Genomic DNA, 19,139 nt, shown 5'->3' on the forward strand with positions numbered 1-19,139 from the left:
AACTTTTCATACTTTGTTCACTCTTTTTAGTCCTGCTGTTTTCCAGAAAGATCATTTTGTACTCAGATTACCATTAGTATATACTTCACTAATTAGCCACTTTTTTATAGCAGGGAACATATGTAGCACATAGGAATTGAACTGTAATTAAAGTTATTTTTTGTGTGTTGTGCGAGGGTGTATGAATGTGGATCTCGAGTAAGTGATGTCTTCTGTGAGACGACAACAAGAAGCCAAAATCAAGTATATCAAAAAAAGGGGTTTATTATATTTTTCCACCCCTGCTAAGAATAAAAAAGGTAACATGTTAGATAATATATATCTTTTTTATGAATACATGGATTAAAACATACATAAATACATGAACACTTATTTAACAAAAACACTTAAAAGACACAGACAAGACTGAGGACATGTTAGGCATTGCAGTGAGTACATCAGTTACGTGTTGTTTTTTTTTTTTTTTTAAGACAAAACTGGGAGTTCAAATAAGGCACATCACACAATCACAATCCTGATGGCAACTGTTGAAAATCCTTTTGTAGAGCAGTAGTATTTTCATTAAAAACGGACAGTTGCAGCAGGTTTTTTAGTGATTTTTGCATCTTACAGTGTACAGCTACCACAGTGTTTACCAAAAAAAAAAAAAAAAAAAACAGCAGACTTGGTCATTTACATTATGTACATAAAGGCTGATAAATGTCTCCCTTTTTCATATGAGTCTGTTTCTGCTCTGTCTGGGAGGCAGAGAAACATATTCATTGTAGTAAAGTTAAAAAGAGCAGGTGCTGCAGCAGAGGGTCCTTTGGATGTTTTTGGGTCCCACTAAGCTTTAGAGAAGGCAAGCTTTTGGGCCAGTCAAGCACTAACACCCACCCATTCAACAAGAACTACAGGTTTTATATACAGGTGGCACTTTGAGGGCTCTGTCAGGTATGTTAGTTGTCATTTAAATTACTTGCAACCCCGTGAGTGGTCATCATTGTATGCCTGGAGCCGTCAGTTAGTCTTTTAAAGGCTCTGTGTATGCCCTTTAACACTGGGGATTACAACCGTGCTGTCATGAGAAGATAACGAGTATATTCTGAAGAGGAGCCCCATTATAGGTCGTCACCCCCGGCAGAGCTAAAGCTGCTCCTGCGGCTGCTGTCCTTGGACACAGCTCCAGGCGAGCCGGCTGACAGGAGCGGGTCGGTGCCAAACGGCGAGAGCGGGTCGTCCATCAGGATCTCATCCAGCCTGTGCTCTTCCTTGAGCGTAGCGCTGAAGAAGTCTGTGAAGTGGGACAGCGGGTCAGAGAATGTGGTGCAGCCATCAGTGCCTGTGATGTGGTCCTGCGGCCCACTGGCAGTGGGGATAGAAGGCACCCCAGCCACCACAGCTAGCCTCTGGAGGTAGTCACTGCTGGGGTCTTCCTGGTACAGGGGCGGCTGCTGGGGCTGCTGGGATTGGGGAGACGACTGCTGTTGCTGCTGTTGCTGTTGCTGTTGCTGTTGTTGTTTGAGGAGGTGGGAGGATAGTTCAACGGTCCCCAAGGCTGTAGCCATGTTTGGGAGGCCATGTGCTCGTGCCTGGATCTCAAGCTCCTGGAAAACAAAGGAAGAGAAAGTTAAAGATTGAATCAAATTCTGAAGTGTTGTTGAGATCATAACCTGCTCACTCATTGTAGTTAGTCTAGATGTGCTCTGAATAAATATCTAAAAAAGTCTGAATACCAAATGTCCTCAGTTATGAGCAAATTTGCCAAGGAGTAACAGTGGGATAATCCACACCACACCTTTTTCACATCTCCTCCACATTCTGAGGTAATGTTGGGAAGTTTGGGTGTTGACACACATTCTTCTCCCACACACGCCTTCTCAGAGATCAGAGTAAGCGGTCAACACAAATTACTTATCATCATCGTCATCACAGAGCCTACTTTGACCTTTATTAACAGTCCCTTTATCGTCAGCAGTGGTGAAGGTTTCCTGGATACTTTTGTCATCTTTGAAGATGGTGACAGATTTTTGTGTCACTGTGGTAAACTCAGACAAACAATCTGTGTGTGAACAAAAGTGTGCAAACAGCTCTGCTGACCTCTGTGCATGCATGTGTCATTAAGCATCTCTTCTGTTCCTGCTCATCATCTATTTCTGACCTGCTTTTATTTCCACTGAGGTCATTGTGTTTATTCATCAGGTAATTAGCACTGAGTTTAGGGGGGGTCATGTAAACAATAGTTGAGGGTGGAATTTAGGTTTTAGGGTCATAAAGCTTTGGAGGTGGAAATTAGCAGAGGTGTGAAGTAATGGGCATGATGGAGTGAATGAGCCCACTGTCTAATCTTTGGTATGATGGAACTGGAGACTGTTTGTAAGCAACTCAGTGAATATGAAAGTATAAATGGATGCTGCAGTGGGTTTTAAGCGCTAAGACATGAGTGAGCTGACTGGCCTACTGGCTGTGTTGAGGAATAAGTTCATGTTTTGTGTTAGAGGGACATGTGAAGACATGAAGTTTTTACCCTTAAACAAGTGAAATAATCTCAGCTTGCCTGTTTACACATAAGCCAGACAAATATAACTCGACATTTCATTTTGCATTTTTTTTATATATATAAAAATTACATATATATATACACACACAAATAATTGTGGTGAGTTTGGACTTCTTGTATGAAAGTAAGAATTTAATCCTATTCATTTAGATTTATGAAAATACTTATCAGCTTTACATTTGTCACCTTCTCATTTCAAATTTTTTCCTCAGTGTTATTGTGATTTTTGTGCCCCCCCCCCCCCAAAACACACTAAGCTCAGATTGTTGTATCTTATTACCTGGATCCTCAGCAGCAGCCTCCTGTTGGCTTGCTCCAGCTTCTTCTGTCGGCTCTCCAGCTCCCGAGCATGCTGCTGCTCCTTCTGCAGCCACCTTATGTACTCCACAGAGGCCTTCAGGATGGTGCCTTTGTTCCAGCGCATGTCTCTGTAGAGAGGAGAAATGTAAAAGATAACCTTTTACACAGAACCTCCTGATGTCGGCAGAATATCCTCCACAATAAAAAAAACAGGGAAAAGTTTTAACACAGAGGTTTTTACCCCTTTTATGATATGAATAGGAAATGGTGATTTACATTGGGCAATTACTCATCCTTGGACATTACATGGGGACACTGAATAGGAATTTTAATAGAATAGTTAAGTAGCTATGTGGAAAGTCCATTCTCGTACCTCCTTGTTCGGTAAAATTAATCCTCGAGTAAAAATAGGTGAGGGAAAATGAACTAAGTAGGAAGACAGGGGGGGAAATGGAGCAATGGACTTAAGGTGCTAGAGTGCAAGTCATTCTTTTGCAGATATTATTGCTTTTTTAAAAAGGAAAGGGGAACTGTAGTAAAATTGTCCTTTTCCACACAAGTGAGACGTTGGTCTGATCAGCGGCTAATAATCTCTTTCATCCCGTGTTAATGGCACAATGACAACGCTAACCTTCCATTTAAATTTGAAGCAAAGTTCAATTGCGAAAGATGGCCGGTGGATTTCAATTCAGCTCCATCCTCCATCTCTATGTTCCAATTGTGCTTCAAACTTTGATTCAAATGGTGTGGCCCGCTTCTTTGCATTTGACCCTTTCCTCATCATTCATGCTTTGAGCTGAACTGCCGGGACCCAGCAAGACGATGTACAGCTCTTGGAGCGCAGACGACAATGGAAGTTTAAGTGCACCCTTGAAATATGACTGAAATGCGCTTGAGTTCTCATTTGAATTCAATGAACAACATTTAGAGTGTCTTTGTGCTCAGAATTTAATGCACTTCCCTGCCAGATAAGTTCTTGGAGTTGTTTCAGTGATACAAAGTGAAGAAAATAATATAATAATAAATACATTTCAGATTCTGCAACTTACGGGTCATTTGACTTTGGTATGAGTGTCCCCAGCTCCTTAATCCTGTAGTTGATGTTGTATCTTCGCCTTCTTTCAACTAAGCAAGCAGCACAAAAGAAGGGCAAGAGATGATTAGAGCATTGTCAGCTGCTGTGCTAAAGGCTAGCCGTAACTCATCTTCAGATCATAAACTGTGAGGGAGTTGAAAGGCAGAGGGGGACACTTACTCAAATTATGGTTGTCTTTCTTCTGTCTCTCTTTGGCCATCACCCTTGTGTCGTGTTCTGTCAAAAAAATAAATCACAGAGGGGAACGAATTGATTAGCAGCGCACACTAATTTAGAAACTGAAAGACAACGAACACAAAACACCACAAACGGTCCAGTCAGGAGACGCACAATCAGTTGTTTTGAGGGAGTTCAGTGCTGGGGTCAGCTAGAATGTGGAGTTTCCACGCATTAGCCTTCGCCACAGACACAAGTTTGATCTCCTTACACACACACACACACACAAACACACACAAACACACACTGAAAGAGCCCAATTTATCCCCTCCAGCATGTCTGAAGCTCATTGTGAAAAAAAAATGGTAACCACTTTTAAACTACTTACTCCATAATTAAGACAGTTTAGCAAATTCACTAATCTGTCCTGGAGAGGGACAAAAATGTCAGTGCATCCATATTTGTATTCACATTCTTCCAAATTACATAATTGGGGACCTGAGATTGGATTTCCCAATTTGTCTCTGTTGATTCAATCAAGACAATTTAAACTCTGTGTAACAGCCCATTGTCCACTCCACCCACACTCAAATGAACCAAATGGCAATTTACTTATTTGCCAATTGAGAGTGAAGGGTTCTTCAGGCATCCTTTCGATTTCCTAAATCAATTAGGCGTCTTTGCTTGATGCATGACATTAATAAGAAATTTCTGAAAGGGCCCACTGTTTTTGCACTGTGACAAAAAGTCTACACGTTTCTACGGCCTATTAACAGAACCAATGACAAGCAGGACAGTGTTTGTCAAACACTGTCTTGCTTGTCACACGCAAATCAGCTTACATTTTTGTGTATTTGCCTGACACATGTAATTGGCCTGGATTTTAGCAGGAATAGATGCATACATGTTGCCATTTATAGCTAACACAGGTATACTCTGTTCTTATATCCAAAGCTTCAATACGGAACTGTTTTTTTTTTTGTTATAATTTCCCTCAATCCCTTCTTCTTCAACCAGAACTGTGTGTGATTTTTAACTTGTACAGTAATGTGAGCCTGTGATAACTCAGTAATAGGTTAGTTGTTTGATCAGTGCTATGGTATGAGTTCATACCTGTGTATTCCCTTTTTACAGTGAGCTTTGTGGGGTTAGATGTGGGACTCATTCCATCATTAGGGGCGTTCATACCTTGTTCACCCCCATAGACGTCCAGCATGCTGCTACTGAGGGACACCTAGGGAGGGGAGGGGGGAGAGGGAGAGAAAAGAAAGAGAAAGGGTCAGTCACAGGGGAAGCACATTTACATTTCACACGCACATAAACACGGATGCCTTTCACACCTTATCAAAAGCAACAACACAAATAGTTGTTTTTAACTGCTGTGTTCCTTTGTTTAGCATTAACAAAAAATGACAAGGGGCGAGTGGAGTGATCAGAGCCTCGCAGAGATGGTTTCCAGCCCCCAGGCCTCTAGCTCTGGACGTCCCAGCAGGGAGCTGCAGTACCCACATGTCTGCCACAGCAGGACAAGGCAAACCCAGTGCTGTGGTCTTGCATTGCATCTTGCATCACAAAGAGTAAAAACAACTTAACAAGGTCTTAACCTTGCTCAAACTAGTTCAGTAAAGGGTTGTCGTCCTCCAGCCTTACTCCATCTAACCCTGACCTCCACACCAGGCTTGCTGCTCTCTTGAATTTGGTTTGACCAAACATAGTGTCTTGATCTGCAAATGCCAGTATTTTCAACCCCCCGCCCCCAACTTGAAAGTAGCCCTAACACAGAGATGTGCTCTGTGTTGAAAATAGCATCCCATTAGAGATGAAAAGGCTAGCTAGGTCAACTGCTTGAACAGAGGCAAAACTGTTTTCCTACGAGTCTCTTCTCGTCTGGGAAAGCATGCATCGGTTCTGCGATAATGACGCCTTTTCACGGACGGGGGAGATGTCAAGATATAGCGTGCTGACACACATGTGTGTCTAATTCACATTTGTGTATTTATGGGAAAACTTTGCAGATGCCACCATGGATTCAAAAATGCGCACAGCCAATTTTATCCACGACATGTGTGTCAAATCCAACTAAGAGACTGCTGAATGTGATAAGGCGGCATGTCAAGTCAAGAGATGGGAAGGAATGGAGAGCAAGAGAAAAAGAGAAGAGACGAGGAAACAAAACAGAAGAAAACTGCAGACATTTCAAATTTCTGCAGTGGGTTCAGTTTGCATGTGCGTTTTTTTTTTCTCATTATCTCACCAAGATGGGAGGAAGGAGAAGGAGGAGGAGGAGGGGACAAAAATGCTTATCAAAATGAGAGATTGCAACAATTCCCCTACTACTCGTATTGTAATCACTTCAATCCCTCTCCTGTCTGTGTTCCTGGATGTGTTGACACGGCGAAACGATGTGATGCATCGTACTGTATGACTAATTAGGATGAATTGATCCATTTAAGCATGGTATCATTTCTGAACAAGCCCATTGGGAGTGTATGCATTAGTCCAATCCAATGGCTCAGAAACGCTCTCCTACAAAATCTCCCACCCCTCACTCCTCTGTTGCACTTCTGTCCTCATTTTAAACCTACACCCGCTCCTCCCCCATGCCTTATCTTTTCCTCCCCCTTCTCATTCCTTCTCTGTCACAGTATCTGTTGTGTTTTGCTCCGTGTCACTTTATCTGTGTGTATGATTCTTTGTCTGCCACTGTGTCTCTCTCTGTATTTAAGGAGTTAGGCCAGATTCCCAGTGTTCCCATCCCACAAACTCTCTCTGTATTTGCTTCAGGTGTTGCTATGTTCACTGGCCAAATAGACCCCTTGTCCCAGATTTTTGCCCCAGAGTTTTCAAATTCCTTACTGGCTATGAATCCTACTGACAGTGTTTGTCTGTGGTGCCACTTCAAGTCTTCCTAAGAATGGACTTTATTAAGACAGTTACTTTAGATTTAGATTTATTGTCATAATGTCATTATTTATATACCTCCGTCCACATCATCCTTCTTTTTAACTTAATCTTCACTGTTAAACAGCTTGAGTAATGTGAGAAATGTTACTAAGCTCCAATGAACTTTGACTCATCTCTAGACTTAAGCTGCCCTCATACTAAGACAGGTCCCCCTTTTCCCAAGCTAGTCAAGCCTGCACCTAAATGTGTGGGTGGAGGGATGTCACACTTTGTCCCAATTCATCTTAAAAAGAGAGAAGTCATTAATTAAGAAACTTGACATATACCTAACTGCAAATAATGTGCGTAACAGATTAACAAGCAAGATGTTGCAATGTTGCAAGAATCAATACAAAAGACCTTCATACCATCGATAATCTGTAGCAATTTTAAACAGTGTTAGTGTGCAGCTGTTAGAGCAAGAGTTAGTGTGATTCATACTTACATTGTTTTGCATTATGATGTTAGGCTCCATGCAATCCAAGCCTCCATCATTGAAACCGGATTCAAGACTAATTAGGTCATCAATAACTTCATCCATTGGAAACTAAAAGAAAACAGTAATTTCAGTGTACTCATGGACAGGCTGATTATGTTTGTACCAGAATTTAAATACTGTCCAAGTCTGATCTTTTGAAATCTCAACATTCAAACCAAAATAGACACGAGAAAGGGGAGGGACTGTCGGGAGACTAATCCAATAACAGGCAAATTCTCCACTGCCGGGTTCAGAAATTAGTCAGTGGTAGTGGAAAAAACATGCATCTGTTATCAAACTAGTTTCCTTCTTTGAAGGGGTTCTCTCATCAGAGACTGCATGTCTGAAGTTATTGATGAGCACATCAGAGAGAGAAGGAGATCAATAATGGCATCACTTTGTTTAGATGATTAGTTGGAACTACTCTCTGCATTGTAGAGGATTAAACCCAGTCTGGTTAGGAATTTAGTCATAGCCATTGGTGTTTGCAAATTATACTGAATGTTCATTGTGCATCCCAACAAAGTGTCAGCCATGATTTATCTCTCTTGATAGGAAAAAATGTAAAGGGACTATTGCAAAATCTGTACAAGTGGCTATGAAAAAGATATTTTTCGACAGGAATATAGAGTGTTCACAGGAAAGAGCATTAAGAACATTGTGAAATCTACAAAAATTATGACCCACAGTTCATCTGTATGTGACCTCGCCTGTGGTTCAAACTTTTTGTTGCAATTTCACACTTTTCCAGTCACCACCAGGCACATTGTCAGTTTTCTCAATTTCAGTTCCATAAATTCACATTCAGACGCTTTCTTTTCCCATAACTTCACTCACCTCACTGTCATGATTGGCCATAGTGAGCAAGGTGACGGGGCTGTTGGGGTTGCTGCTGTCGCTGACAGAGGGCATGTGTCCATTCCTCATGATCGGCACGGTGGCCAGTGGCTGGCCAGGGGCATGTGGATGCTGTACTGTGTGGCCCTGCCCAGCCGATGAGGCCAGCTTGGAGCCCAGCGTCAGGTACTGCTTGACCTGCTGATTCTGGCTCTGGTGGAGGTGGAACTTGGAGTTCTCCAGGTGGCTCTGTACCTGCAGCAAAATCAAATCAACATACTTACCATTATTTGACTGAATGAGAGATCAGTTAAGTAGGTGGGAGACTGCACATTTGTTTTTCACACAACTGTAACAGCGCTGACTAAGAACATATGCACGGGGGTTGTTTGCGGCGATTGTTGCTTTTCCGAAAAGATGATCTCATTCAGTACACCAAAATAGTTGAGAGTCACAGTTTCCCATTATTAGTCACTCCCTATGTTTGTAAAATATAAGTTAACATTCACATTAAAATGAGTTATGTTTCTCATATGTAGCAAGTTTCTTGATGAGAATTATGATTCATTCTTAAGGTCCTTTGTTACATATACATGCAGCCAGCAGTGAAGTTTACCAAACCAGTAACAAAAGCCTTACAAATACATTACATTATTATTATAAAACATGATAACGCTCTTAAACATTACATTTTATCAATTAATTCAGAATTTGTCTAAATTTTAATATTCTTACATTTGAAGCTCTGGTTGCGTCCCGCATCGTGTAGTAACTGCAGTCAGTTAAGTGTGGCATTCTCAGAAAAGCAGATAATCTTCAGTTTGGTTTGTTTTGGTGTAGCAGCAGGTCAACTTTAGGCATCCAGGTCTGCTGCTGCTGTCCTGTTGATCTGCTGACTTCTCAGTGAGTGTCCCCTCCAGTCCCCTACCAATGTCTTATAAGGGCCCTAAGTGAACTAATTAGGCCCAAAGCTGGGGGTAAGCCTTTATGTTGCGTAGCATGATAATCACTTCAAACACTGGACTGTCAGATCACCCAGGGTTTGATCACTGCAGGATATCTGCCTTTACCGTCTATCACTAATTCACTGGGACCGCCTTCTTCTGTCTCTCTGACCAATCACTGGTGAGTTCCCAAAAGTCCTCTGCTGCCTGCTCCAGGGTTTTGGCAGCACAATTGACCCTTGTTCCCCAATGGGGGTTTTAAATAACTCCTCTAATGCCATTTTTAACCAAGCCTTTTCATTCATTCACTTGTTGCAATCTAGACAGTTTAGAAATTATCAGTTTCAAAAACAATAACTTCAACAAAGCTATTTTGAGGTCTTTATTACTGTAAATTTATGGCTATTTTCAGAAGGAACATCTCACCTAAAAATGTCTAATTTACTTAGTGGTCTGAAGCTCACAAAGAAGCCCACTGTTATAACGTACTTTATTGGTTTATGGCCTGTAAAGTATTTTTGGGAGTACTTAATAATAATACATGTATTGTTAGCAGTGGTTTTATAATGTTAGTCTTGTCACTTGCTGATCCTCTTGTCTGTGTCTATTACACCATTTTTTTTTTTACTTCCTTTAGCTTGCCTGGACTTTTTTATGTTTATCACTGAATGGATACTTTTTCCATGACTGGCCTCACACCAGATCAAGTGTGACTGTAGTGATTTCAATTAATCAATAGTGCGTTTTATTGCTTGTGATCTCAATTTTTAATTTTGAAGAGGAAGAATGAATCATTTCTTTTCTCAAAAGTTAGTCTCTTAGAAACAATAGCTGGAAATGACTAAATAAGTAACTTGCTAGTACAAAACCCTTTATGTTTTCATACTTCCAGAAGCAATGAAAGTTTATCTGAGTCAAATGTCAACTAGCACAACGCTCTTAAACACTAGGGACTTTTAGCTATGGCAACTTTAGACTTTATACTAAAACTCAGCATTAAATTCCCTCTGTCAGCGAGACTAGCTGTCCTTATTCACCACTCATGCACCTAAATAAGAACAGGCTCATCACAATACTCAACTTGTCAGTACTGACTGAGAGCTCTTATCTGCCTTCTCCAGACCAAACAAGATGCCAGTTGTTAGCCAATCAACATTTTTTTCCCACTACGGATAGCAGGAGGGATGCCAGGACTTCTACACACCACATCTGCTTTGTGTGACAGCAGATTGTCCTGGTTTCACTTCAGCTTTCTCACTACTGTAAATGCCGGAGACACGCTTGTTATCCACTTAAGGGAATCTGATTAGATTTGAGAGGTAATGTTGCTTCACTCACCAAGGCCAACCTTAACAATGGCAGGCCTGTGCATGTGTGAAGAGGACATGCTGAAAATTATCAATGCCGGCCATACACAAATCAAGTCAAGCCAATTTTATTTATATAGAGCCAAATCATAACAGAAGTTATCTCAGGGCACTTTTCATATAAGTCAAGACTGTACTCTTTACACATGGGATAAAAATCTAATAAATCGAAGTTTGAGTGACTATTCTGACGTTTCAGACACTTCACTTTTTCTCTTTCTCAACATAGCCACAGACACCTGTTACAACAATTGAGCCAGTGTTTGTGGTTACTGGTAGAGAAGAGGTCACAGGTTCACTTTCCATTCATACACATTTGCACAGATATTTCTGACATGCAAACCTCAAACATCTAGGGTAAAACGGCCAATTTACTGACATGACATCAAAACAATGAAATTAGTCATTACATTAGTCATATTTGCCTTTCTTCTAATCTGTACGAAATTTTTGTCTATCTCTTCAGTTGAATTCAGCACAGTTGCTTCATTATGTTTCATAATGTTTGAATAAGAAAGTAATATTTGTCCAGCTTGCTTTTGTACTTCCTGTATCCACTTCAAACATATGAACTTGACTGTCATTAGGAGATCAGCTGCATCTCCCTAACTTCATTAGCCTCATTACAAACATTTAAAAGACTACAATGAAGATGTCAGAACCAGAAAACATCCTTATTCCACACACACACCCTATTTCTCTTTCTTTCTCAATCAAACTTCTCCCAACTCATTCAGCTTCATTTTTTCCAAATAATATAAATAATCCAAATAGCAAATACTCTGCTGTGCTCTCTTGTGAAATCACATCACGTTTTTCCAGCAGTTATATAGAATATGTATCCTCGTCATGCAAGCAAGTGCACACAACAACTGCAGCTATAAAACATATCACAGCAATTCTCTGATAAGAACTCTTTCCGCCTCCAGAGAAAATAGCATACATATACTTATAAATATATATACACATACCAAATTATGTTATTATTAAAATCACAAACTCTCCAAGATAAAAACACAACCCTGGATTACACCAACACATGCCCAATGCTTAATGTTAGAGTCCAGTTGTATTAATTCTCCCACATCATGATTTCTTAAGCCTCTGTATGTAAGATGGATTTAATAGTGTAGTGATTTACCTCAGAGTTAAAAGGTGTATTTCTTTAGTTCCACTGAAATGCTGCACTCACAATGCCATTGCAACAGACAAACTCACAGGTGTTTCTTCTGAGTGAAAAGCTCTTGCACAACTCAGTTTCAGTCTTGCCCAAGTTCTCCTTTCACTTCAGAAAAATCCAACAACTTATGAAACAGTGGGTGATGGTGACATTAAGTAGCTGTACAAATGATGGACAAAACCTAGTAAGAGATCTGGATTCATTTCTCCAAAATGCTGTATTTTACAACATACTGACACAGTTACGGAATGCAGCAGCAATGCTCAAGTATCTTTTTCCCATTTTGAATCTATGGAGATAAGATGAAAGTGGAACAAAAACCCTTCTTAGACATGCTTACTGTGTTTTTGCTGAGCCTGCTAACCAGTAGATAGCTGTAACCACACACCCTAGATTGTGAAATGTGAGAGAAGATAAGACTGGGATAGCAAACCGATCACAAAATTTGCATTCCACGGTGGCTATGCAGTTATTCTGGTTGTAAGCACAGACAATCTCTCTTGCATGCAAACACAAACAAATGCACACATAGTTACACACTCTATGTTTGATCTTGTCCCAATTTCCCTGGCCTGCAGCTGAGTCACTCCCCCTACCTGTAGAAGTTGGATCTCTGTCAAGGTGATCACTTTGACCACACAACAACGACTCATGGCTCCCGAGAATGGCAGCGTATCCCACCACAGGAGCTGCAAATTCTTACAGAAGAACAAGAAGTGTCACAGCTATGGCTGTATGTCTCACCGAGACAGGGGGAGAAGAAGAGGAAGAAGAAGAGAGGTGCTGCAGCCTCCTTCCTGAGCTTTTGCAGAAATATCGGAAAGGAAGGCATGACACATCAGCTTATTGGGGAGCCGCACGGGCTGTTTCCTGTGTGTGTGTGTGTGTGTGTGTGTGTGTGTGTGTGTGTGTGTGTGTGTGTGTGTGTGTGTGCGTGTGTGTGTGTGAGTGAGAGAGAGTGCGTGCGTTTTTGGTCAGGGAAAGGCCTGACAGAGGCAGAAATACAGACAGCAGTTAGGGGAGTTGGTGTGTGTGTGTGTGTGTGTGTGTGTGTGTGTGTTGAGGTGTAATAACTTGACAGAATGTGAGTTCCTGCTTGTGGATCACTTCCCTGCCTGCAGAGCATCCAGCCAAGCTCAGCACATTCTCCCAGGTTATCTTCATGACACCCACTTCCCTTGGAAGGCTTTTTAGCCCTCAAACCACAGCCATGGCGTCAACTAGGGAAATGAACAAAAATGTAATCTGTGGATGTGTGCAAAAAATGCTAAAACACACAGATGTACACTCACACAAACTTGCTGTCATGTCCCAGTCACTGTCAGGCCACAACAATGGCCTAAGCAGGACTTCCCAGAATGGCTCTCAGAGAATCCCTGGACAAAGCAAAATTGAACAGGGTCATTGCAAGTCCTCCCTTTAGTCCCAGCCTTTAGATAATAAAAACAATTGACTAAATCTGAAGCCAAGGACTAAGTTCAACTTTAAAATCCTACTAGGGTTAGTGAGACATATCAATATATTTGAGACATTTCTGTTGAAGCAAATGCAGTGACTATTTGTTTCATTTTATTTGCACCATAATCACCTGTGTTAGCATTACAACTAACAATACTAACACAGATTTAGTCACTGATTTGAAGCCGAGAGTGAAATCCAGGATGGTGCCATTTCCTGAAGTTTGAGACCACAGTTTTATAGTCACTGCTGATTCAGTGATTATTACAAACACTAACTGAGGGTTTTTATATCTTTTGAATCACTTTGATAAACACATTAGAACTTAATTTGAGGACATTGAATGTAATAGGGCAAATCGAATCACAATGATTCGGTTAGATCAAGCCAGTACAGATTATGTTTTTAAAGAATCAGTTTGATCCCGTAATGCACAATAACCTCATGTCTCTGCTGCTAAATTGCAGTTGGTCCCTCACGTGTCCATAGTGGATGATTTCATTATGTAGAAAATGGCAGTCAGATACTATATGTACAGTAAGATCTGCAAAATTGAGTTCTCATTATGACCAAACAAAATAACAGTTTGTACTGTCTCGGTCAGCGGATGTGTGAGCATTATTTATGCTCTTGTATCTAAATTTGAAAATCAACATGACACATCTTCAGCTATTCTTTACAACTGTTGTGTCTTGGTGAGTGTGTATGTTCACGTGTCTGTTGGTACATTAACATTACAGTATTTTGTACTCCTACAACTCTACCATTACTCATGTGTATATTTGTCTACTTCTTGTTTATTTGATGTCCACTGTGTGTACTCAGTCTATCAGATCTAAATTCCTGGCTGGCCATTTTTGCCTCATCTTGGGGTAAGCCACAAGTGCTCACCTTTGTTAGTCCCCATACATGGTATGTTTTAAACATCAGGGACTTCCTGTAAGAGTTGGCCTGCTTCTGAGACAACACTTCAAAGTGTAGCTCCCACATCTGAGGACTGTTTTATCCTGCTAGAAAAGGAATGCATAATGGACACGGCACCACTGCACTTTTAATGGTTCTCATATGAATTAAATATTACAGCCATTTTAACTGGAAAATCAAAAAAAAAAAACTATGTGTGAGAGTGTGTATGCGTGTGTGCTTGTTACCTAGATGAAATATTGAATTTATGAAAATGGTCTGCCTCTACAGTGGTGTAAAAGTAATTAAAATTCAAACTTAAAGCAAAGACACCTTGTCAGAAAATGACTTAAAGGTGTTCTATGGAGGTTTGGTTGTAAACAAACACGATTTTACAGCATTTACATTTAACATTTCACACCAAAAACACACTTGGTTTGAGGCCTAATAGGGACTTTAAATGCATGATCTACATTGTAAACATCCAGTTACTGTTCTCAAGTATCAGTGCTGTGATTGTGACATGCACTGGTGTGTTTGAGTAAATGAGGTAAAATACTGGGCGCCTCAGCAGCTCACCTGGTAGAGCACGTACCATTAAGGCTTAATCCTAACCGCAGCTGCCCGGGGTTTGAATCCAACCTGAGGCATGCATCCCATTTCTCTCTCCCCCCACTTTCCTGTCTCACTCTAACTGTAACTATGAGTGAAGGCATAAAAAGCTTGGGAAAAAAACTAAGTAAAATACAAATGCTATAATTAAGTAAAAAAAGCAAAAGAAGATGCAAAGGTTCTCAGCAGTTTGGGAGGCTACTTAGTAAGTAAACAACAGTTTCTTGTCAACGGATTTATGTCATTTTATGCCTACAAATTCCATGTCGACAAGGGATAGAACTGTAAGAATAGTGTGTTATTGATTATTGGTTTGAAACATTTATTTTGTGGCAAGTTTGCTGAGTAATTTCAACAGTTATAAAGTTTTATTTTAACAAAGAGAGTAGATCAAAACCTTGTGTATGGCTGGACCGAATCATAGAATATTTGCATCCTGCCTAGTAGGTTGCAGTCTTTTATCTGTTTCCTTCTCACCTACTTTGTGCTGATGTATACAGAAAGTTAATACAGCCAAAATCCCAATAAAACTGCTCTCACTTACATGTTTTTACTGTTTCTGTTGTCAGACAGCAGAACAAGTATGAAATAATGATCCATTAAGACTGTATGTTAACCAGCAGGGACTTCCAAGCCATTTCCAGCCTGCTGCTCTGCACTGCTAAAATCCTGACTTTACAACCACAACGTCATCTTGCAAAATCACCAAACACTTAAGTTAAAGGCAACGCCTATGCTGTGATTTCAGCTATATTTGCTTGTAAAGTCATCACTTAGAGAGAAAGCTAGAAGCTTATTCACATAAGCTGCTGTGTGGTCTACATAGGGAGGTGTGCCTATGGAGGGAAAACCCAGCCTCACACTTGCAGGGCAATACTGGCAACTCTCTTCAACTGGAAAGTATCTAAGGTTTGTTGAAAAAGTAGCTAGATTTGCTCTTTTGAGAAGAAGTCGCTAAACAGTTCTGGAAAGTCAGTTAATCTAGCAATACATGGGTACTAAGTTGGCAACACTGCCAAATCATGGCAAAAGAGAAACGACCAATGGGGAAACTCCAACAACCAGCCAGCAGACTGGTGGTGTAACCTTATCAGCCAGTCAGCAGTATTTGGCTGACCAATGGTGTAACTTTATCAGTCAGTCAGCAACATTCGCATTTATAGGGCTGTCACTACAGTTACAGTCCAGCAAAAAAAGTTATCAAAAAGCTAAATACTGTATGTGATTTATATACGAGTATACATACCTTAAATAATACAGTAAAATTCACTCAGTATTTTCTACGCTGTTATTTATTTACTTCCAGTCTTAAAATAACAAACATTACATAAGTAGTTTCAGTCAACTGAAAGACCTCAGAAATCTGAGGGAGAGAGAGAGGAGAAAGAAGAGAAGGGTGCAGTTCAGACTGTCCTTTCCATCAGTGCGGAGTAGATGTAATTAGTCAAAATGGAGTAATACAATTTTTGCTGCTAAATCAGATAGAGCACATTATTTGTGAGCAGTGAAAAGGAGCCTGTTCACAGGAACACCTGAGAGATCACAGACCCTCTACACACATGCATGTATGCACACAGTGCTTCACAGAGACACAAACACCACTGAAAGTTGTGATGTTCTCTTGTCAGATAAGCTTGTGTCACTGTATGTACAGTACAGTGTGTTATGTGCACGTTGTATCACCAGTAATGATTTAGACATTAATGTCTTTTGTCTAGTCATAGGCAATCTCAACAATGGTAGAAACTGTATCAGCTGCAGTACATTCATACTGTTTTGTGTCTAAGTTCCTTAGGTTTCTAGTAAATGGCTTTCTTTTTTGACATACAGTATCTAACCAGTGTCTACTGGCCAAGCTGTCTCATGCAGTCACTGACAAGCTTTGTTAGCTAGTTTGTTAGTTTGTTAGCTAACACTTAGCTAATGAAATTAACATGAAATTGCTAGACAAGAATGTCGATATTGGAAGATTCATCAAATCCCTGGATTACAGTCATGTTTTTTTTTACATCAAATGCTGCATTTTTGCTTTCTACCGCCCATGGCAACCATGGTATGGTAACCACTTTCCCATTCAAGTGAACCGGAAAGTTTTTTGGACCCTGCTATAATTCCTAGGGATACTGGGCTGAAATAACTCCATGTTACATGGCATCACGCTTTCATGTGGATGTAGCATTAGAGCGAGAGAGCAAGAGTGAGAGAGCAAGTAGCAGTATGGTGCTTTATTCAGGGATAGTGCATACTGCTGATTCTGGACAAAAACGCTAAACTCTTATGATGCCTGTAGTCTACTTTGCCACCCACTTTTTTTTTTTTGGATATGCTAATTGTTATTAGAGTTAAACAGAGTTGAAAGTGTTTCTCATTTTCTGGGCCAGGAATAAATACATTCACTTAAATCAATTGAGATTGACCAGAGATTATTTTTATTCATTAACAGTCCTGCTGACAATTTTACACTACTCCACTGATCTACATGTGGTAGCAGTAATGTGCAAAGAAACACAGAAATGCACCAATGAAGAGCAGGAAGAAGACTGTAAGCTAGCAAACAGATGTAAACTATACAGGATTTAAAATGTTTGAAAACTCTACAAATGTCTTATGAAGAAGAAAATATACTCAATGTATTTGTTAATGTTGATGCAGATTTGGAACCACAGTGATAAATGGACACATACAAGACAAAAACAGGAAAATGGGACCTGATCTTTGGTCACCACTTATAGGTATGTTTAAGCCATGGCCACAAAGCTGCTGAGCAGCAGGAGCAGAGCAGACGAGTGAGGGTAAACTGCTGTGAAGTGGTTGTGCTCCTGAAAGGGACACCTCATCCTTGACCCTCACTGTCCAGTGAGCCAGAACAGAATAGACCGGTGCTTAGCGTTGCTTCTCTGGATGATGTCAGAAAGCTGTACTGTAGACAACTTTAATCTCTCACTTTGGCAGACAGTGAAAAGAAGCCCCGGTGGGCTCTAACTGTAACTATGAAGATGAAGTCTTATTAAAATTATGCACATGATTGATTGCAAGACAGTCCCTGCTCACCAAAGTAAAGGACTTTCAAGCCTGGGTAGAGGCCCAAAGGCAAAATGCTCAGGATATAGAGAAAGAAATCCATGATTTTCTATCAAAAGGAATTGTTGTGGCCCTGAATCTGTACAATGTTTAAGCAAGACTTAGATTAATCATTGGCTGGACCGGCCATGGTTCATCGCTACATCCACGAATGTCCATGAATGAGTGAGTGAGTTCCTCAGTGAGTGTTGGATTTATCTCATTGGCCATTTGCTCTTTTAAAATGAGTTTGTCCAAACAGTTTCTTTTATGTCAGCAGGATTTATTTACAGCAGCTCCACCTCAGTTTTAATTTTCAAATGTGTTTAACAACAAATCTAGCAACTTTTTGGACAAACCTTAGCTACTTTCCATAGAAGAAAGGGCTGAAACCAGCTGACACTAGGCAGAATGTAAATACGACATGATGACGTCATGAATATGCTAATATTATATCATCTTGTGACATTTAGCAACTTTTCGAGAGCTTTTTGAGCTACTTTCTATTAAAAGTATAGGTTCATTGTCAACGTGTTTCTTCACAAATTTTTCAGGTTTTTCTTTTAATTTGTCACCAATCAGATGTTTACAGCAGATCCACAACTGTATATTATATATATTATGTATGTGTTTCCTTAAGCATTATTATTTTTTTAATATAAAAAATACCCCAATGAAGATGAACTCAAAGTACGTTACCAATTTCATGCTTTCATTACAAAGAACCCCTAATAAGAATGCATGTCAAATGCAGTCTGAATGCATTCACTGTTTAATCTAACTGAATGATGTTTAGGCTGTACCATGGAAACCCACTTTACTGGATATATTTTTTCACAGTAATTCAATCTGTTTTGTAGTCATACATCTATATGATATGATAGACAGTGCATGTGATGTCTTATACTAAATGTAACCTAAACCTAATGTGATCACAACCTCTATATTAACTTGTTTCAGTGAAGTATTTGCTGTGTCTTCTCTAAATTGCTTTACCAATGTTTTATTACTTAAAAAGTGAGTACAGTTTCTCTTTTTTTTATGTTCCTGTATAGATAACATAATATATGTTTATAATAACAGTAAAAAGAAGCGATAAAACAGCATCTAAGATAAGAAAACAGTTGATGGGTAAATTTGTGTAGGCTGAAAGTACTAATATGAAATGGTTTACAAATGTAATGGATTAAAAAAGTAGGTAAGAAAAAGGTCAAATTACTAATCTTGTTAGTCACCATTAAATACAGTAAGCTAGAACAAAATAGA

The 19,139-nt window shown here is 40.0% G+C and overlaps 1 protein-coding gene across 9 annotated transcripts in view; it reads right to left on the reverse strand.

The window, feature by feature from the left end:
- Positions 1-239: 239 nt before the first annotated feature.
- tfec (transcription factor EC) overlaps positions 240-19,139 on the reverse strand; it is a 44,746-nt gene continuing 25,846 nt past the window's right edge. For 2 of the 9 annotated variants that reach the window (XM_071501734.1, XM_071501735.1), the window contains 7 exons: positions 8,350-8,604; positions 7,480-7,581; positions 5,205-5,325; positions 4,095-4,151; positions 3,889-3,964; positions 2,820-2,967; positions 240-1,586 (listed from right to left, as the gene is read on the reverse strand). In XM_071501734.1, coding sequence (XP_071357835.1) covers positions 1,101-1,586; positions 2,820-2,967; positions 3,889-3,964; positions 4,095-4,151; positions 5,205-5,325; positions 7,480-7,581; positions 8,350-8,604 — 1,245 coding nt within the window. In that variant the 3' untranslated portion in view covers positions 240-1,100. The other 7 variants (XM_071501739.1, XM_071501743.1, XM_071501738.1 and 4 more) reach the window with 7 other exon arrangements.

The sequence above is a fragment of the Trachinotus anak genome, unplaced genomic scaffold (assembly GCF_046630095.1).
Source record: "Trachinotus anak isolate AG129_WGS33_773 ecotype Australia unplaced genomic scaffold, CSIRO_AGI_Tana_v1 ptg000018l, whole genome shotgun sequence".
Taxonomy (NCBI): Eukaryota; Metazoa; Chordata; class Actinopteri; order Carangiformes; family Carangidae; genus Trachinotus; species Trachinotus anak.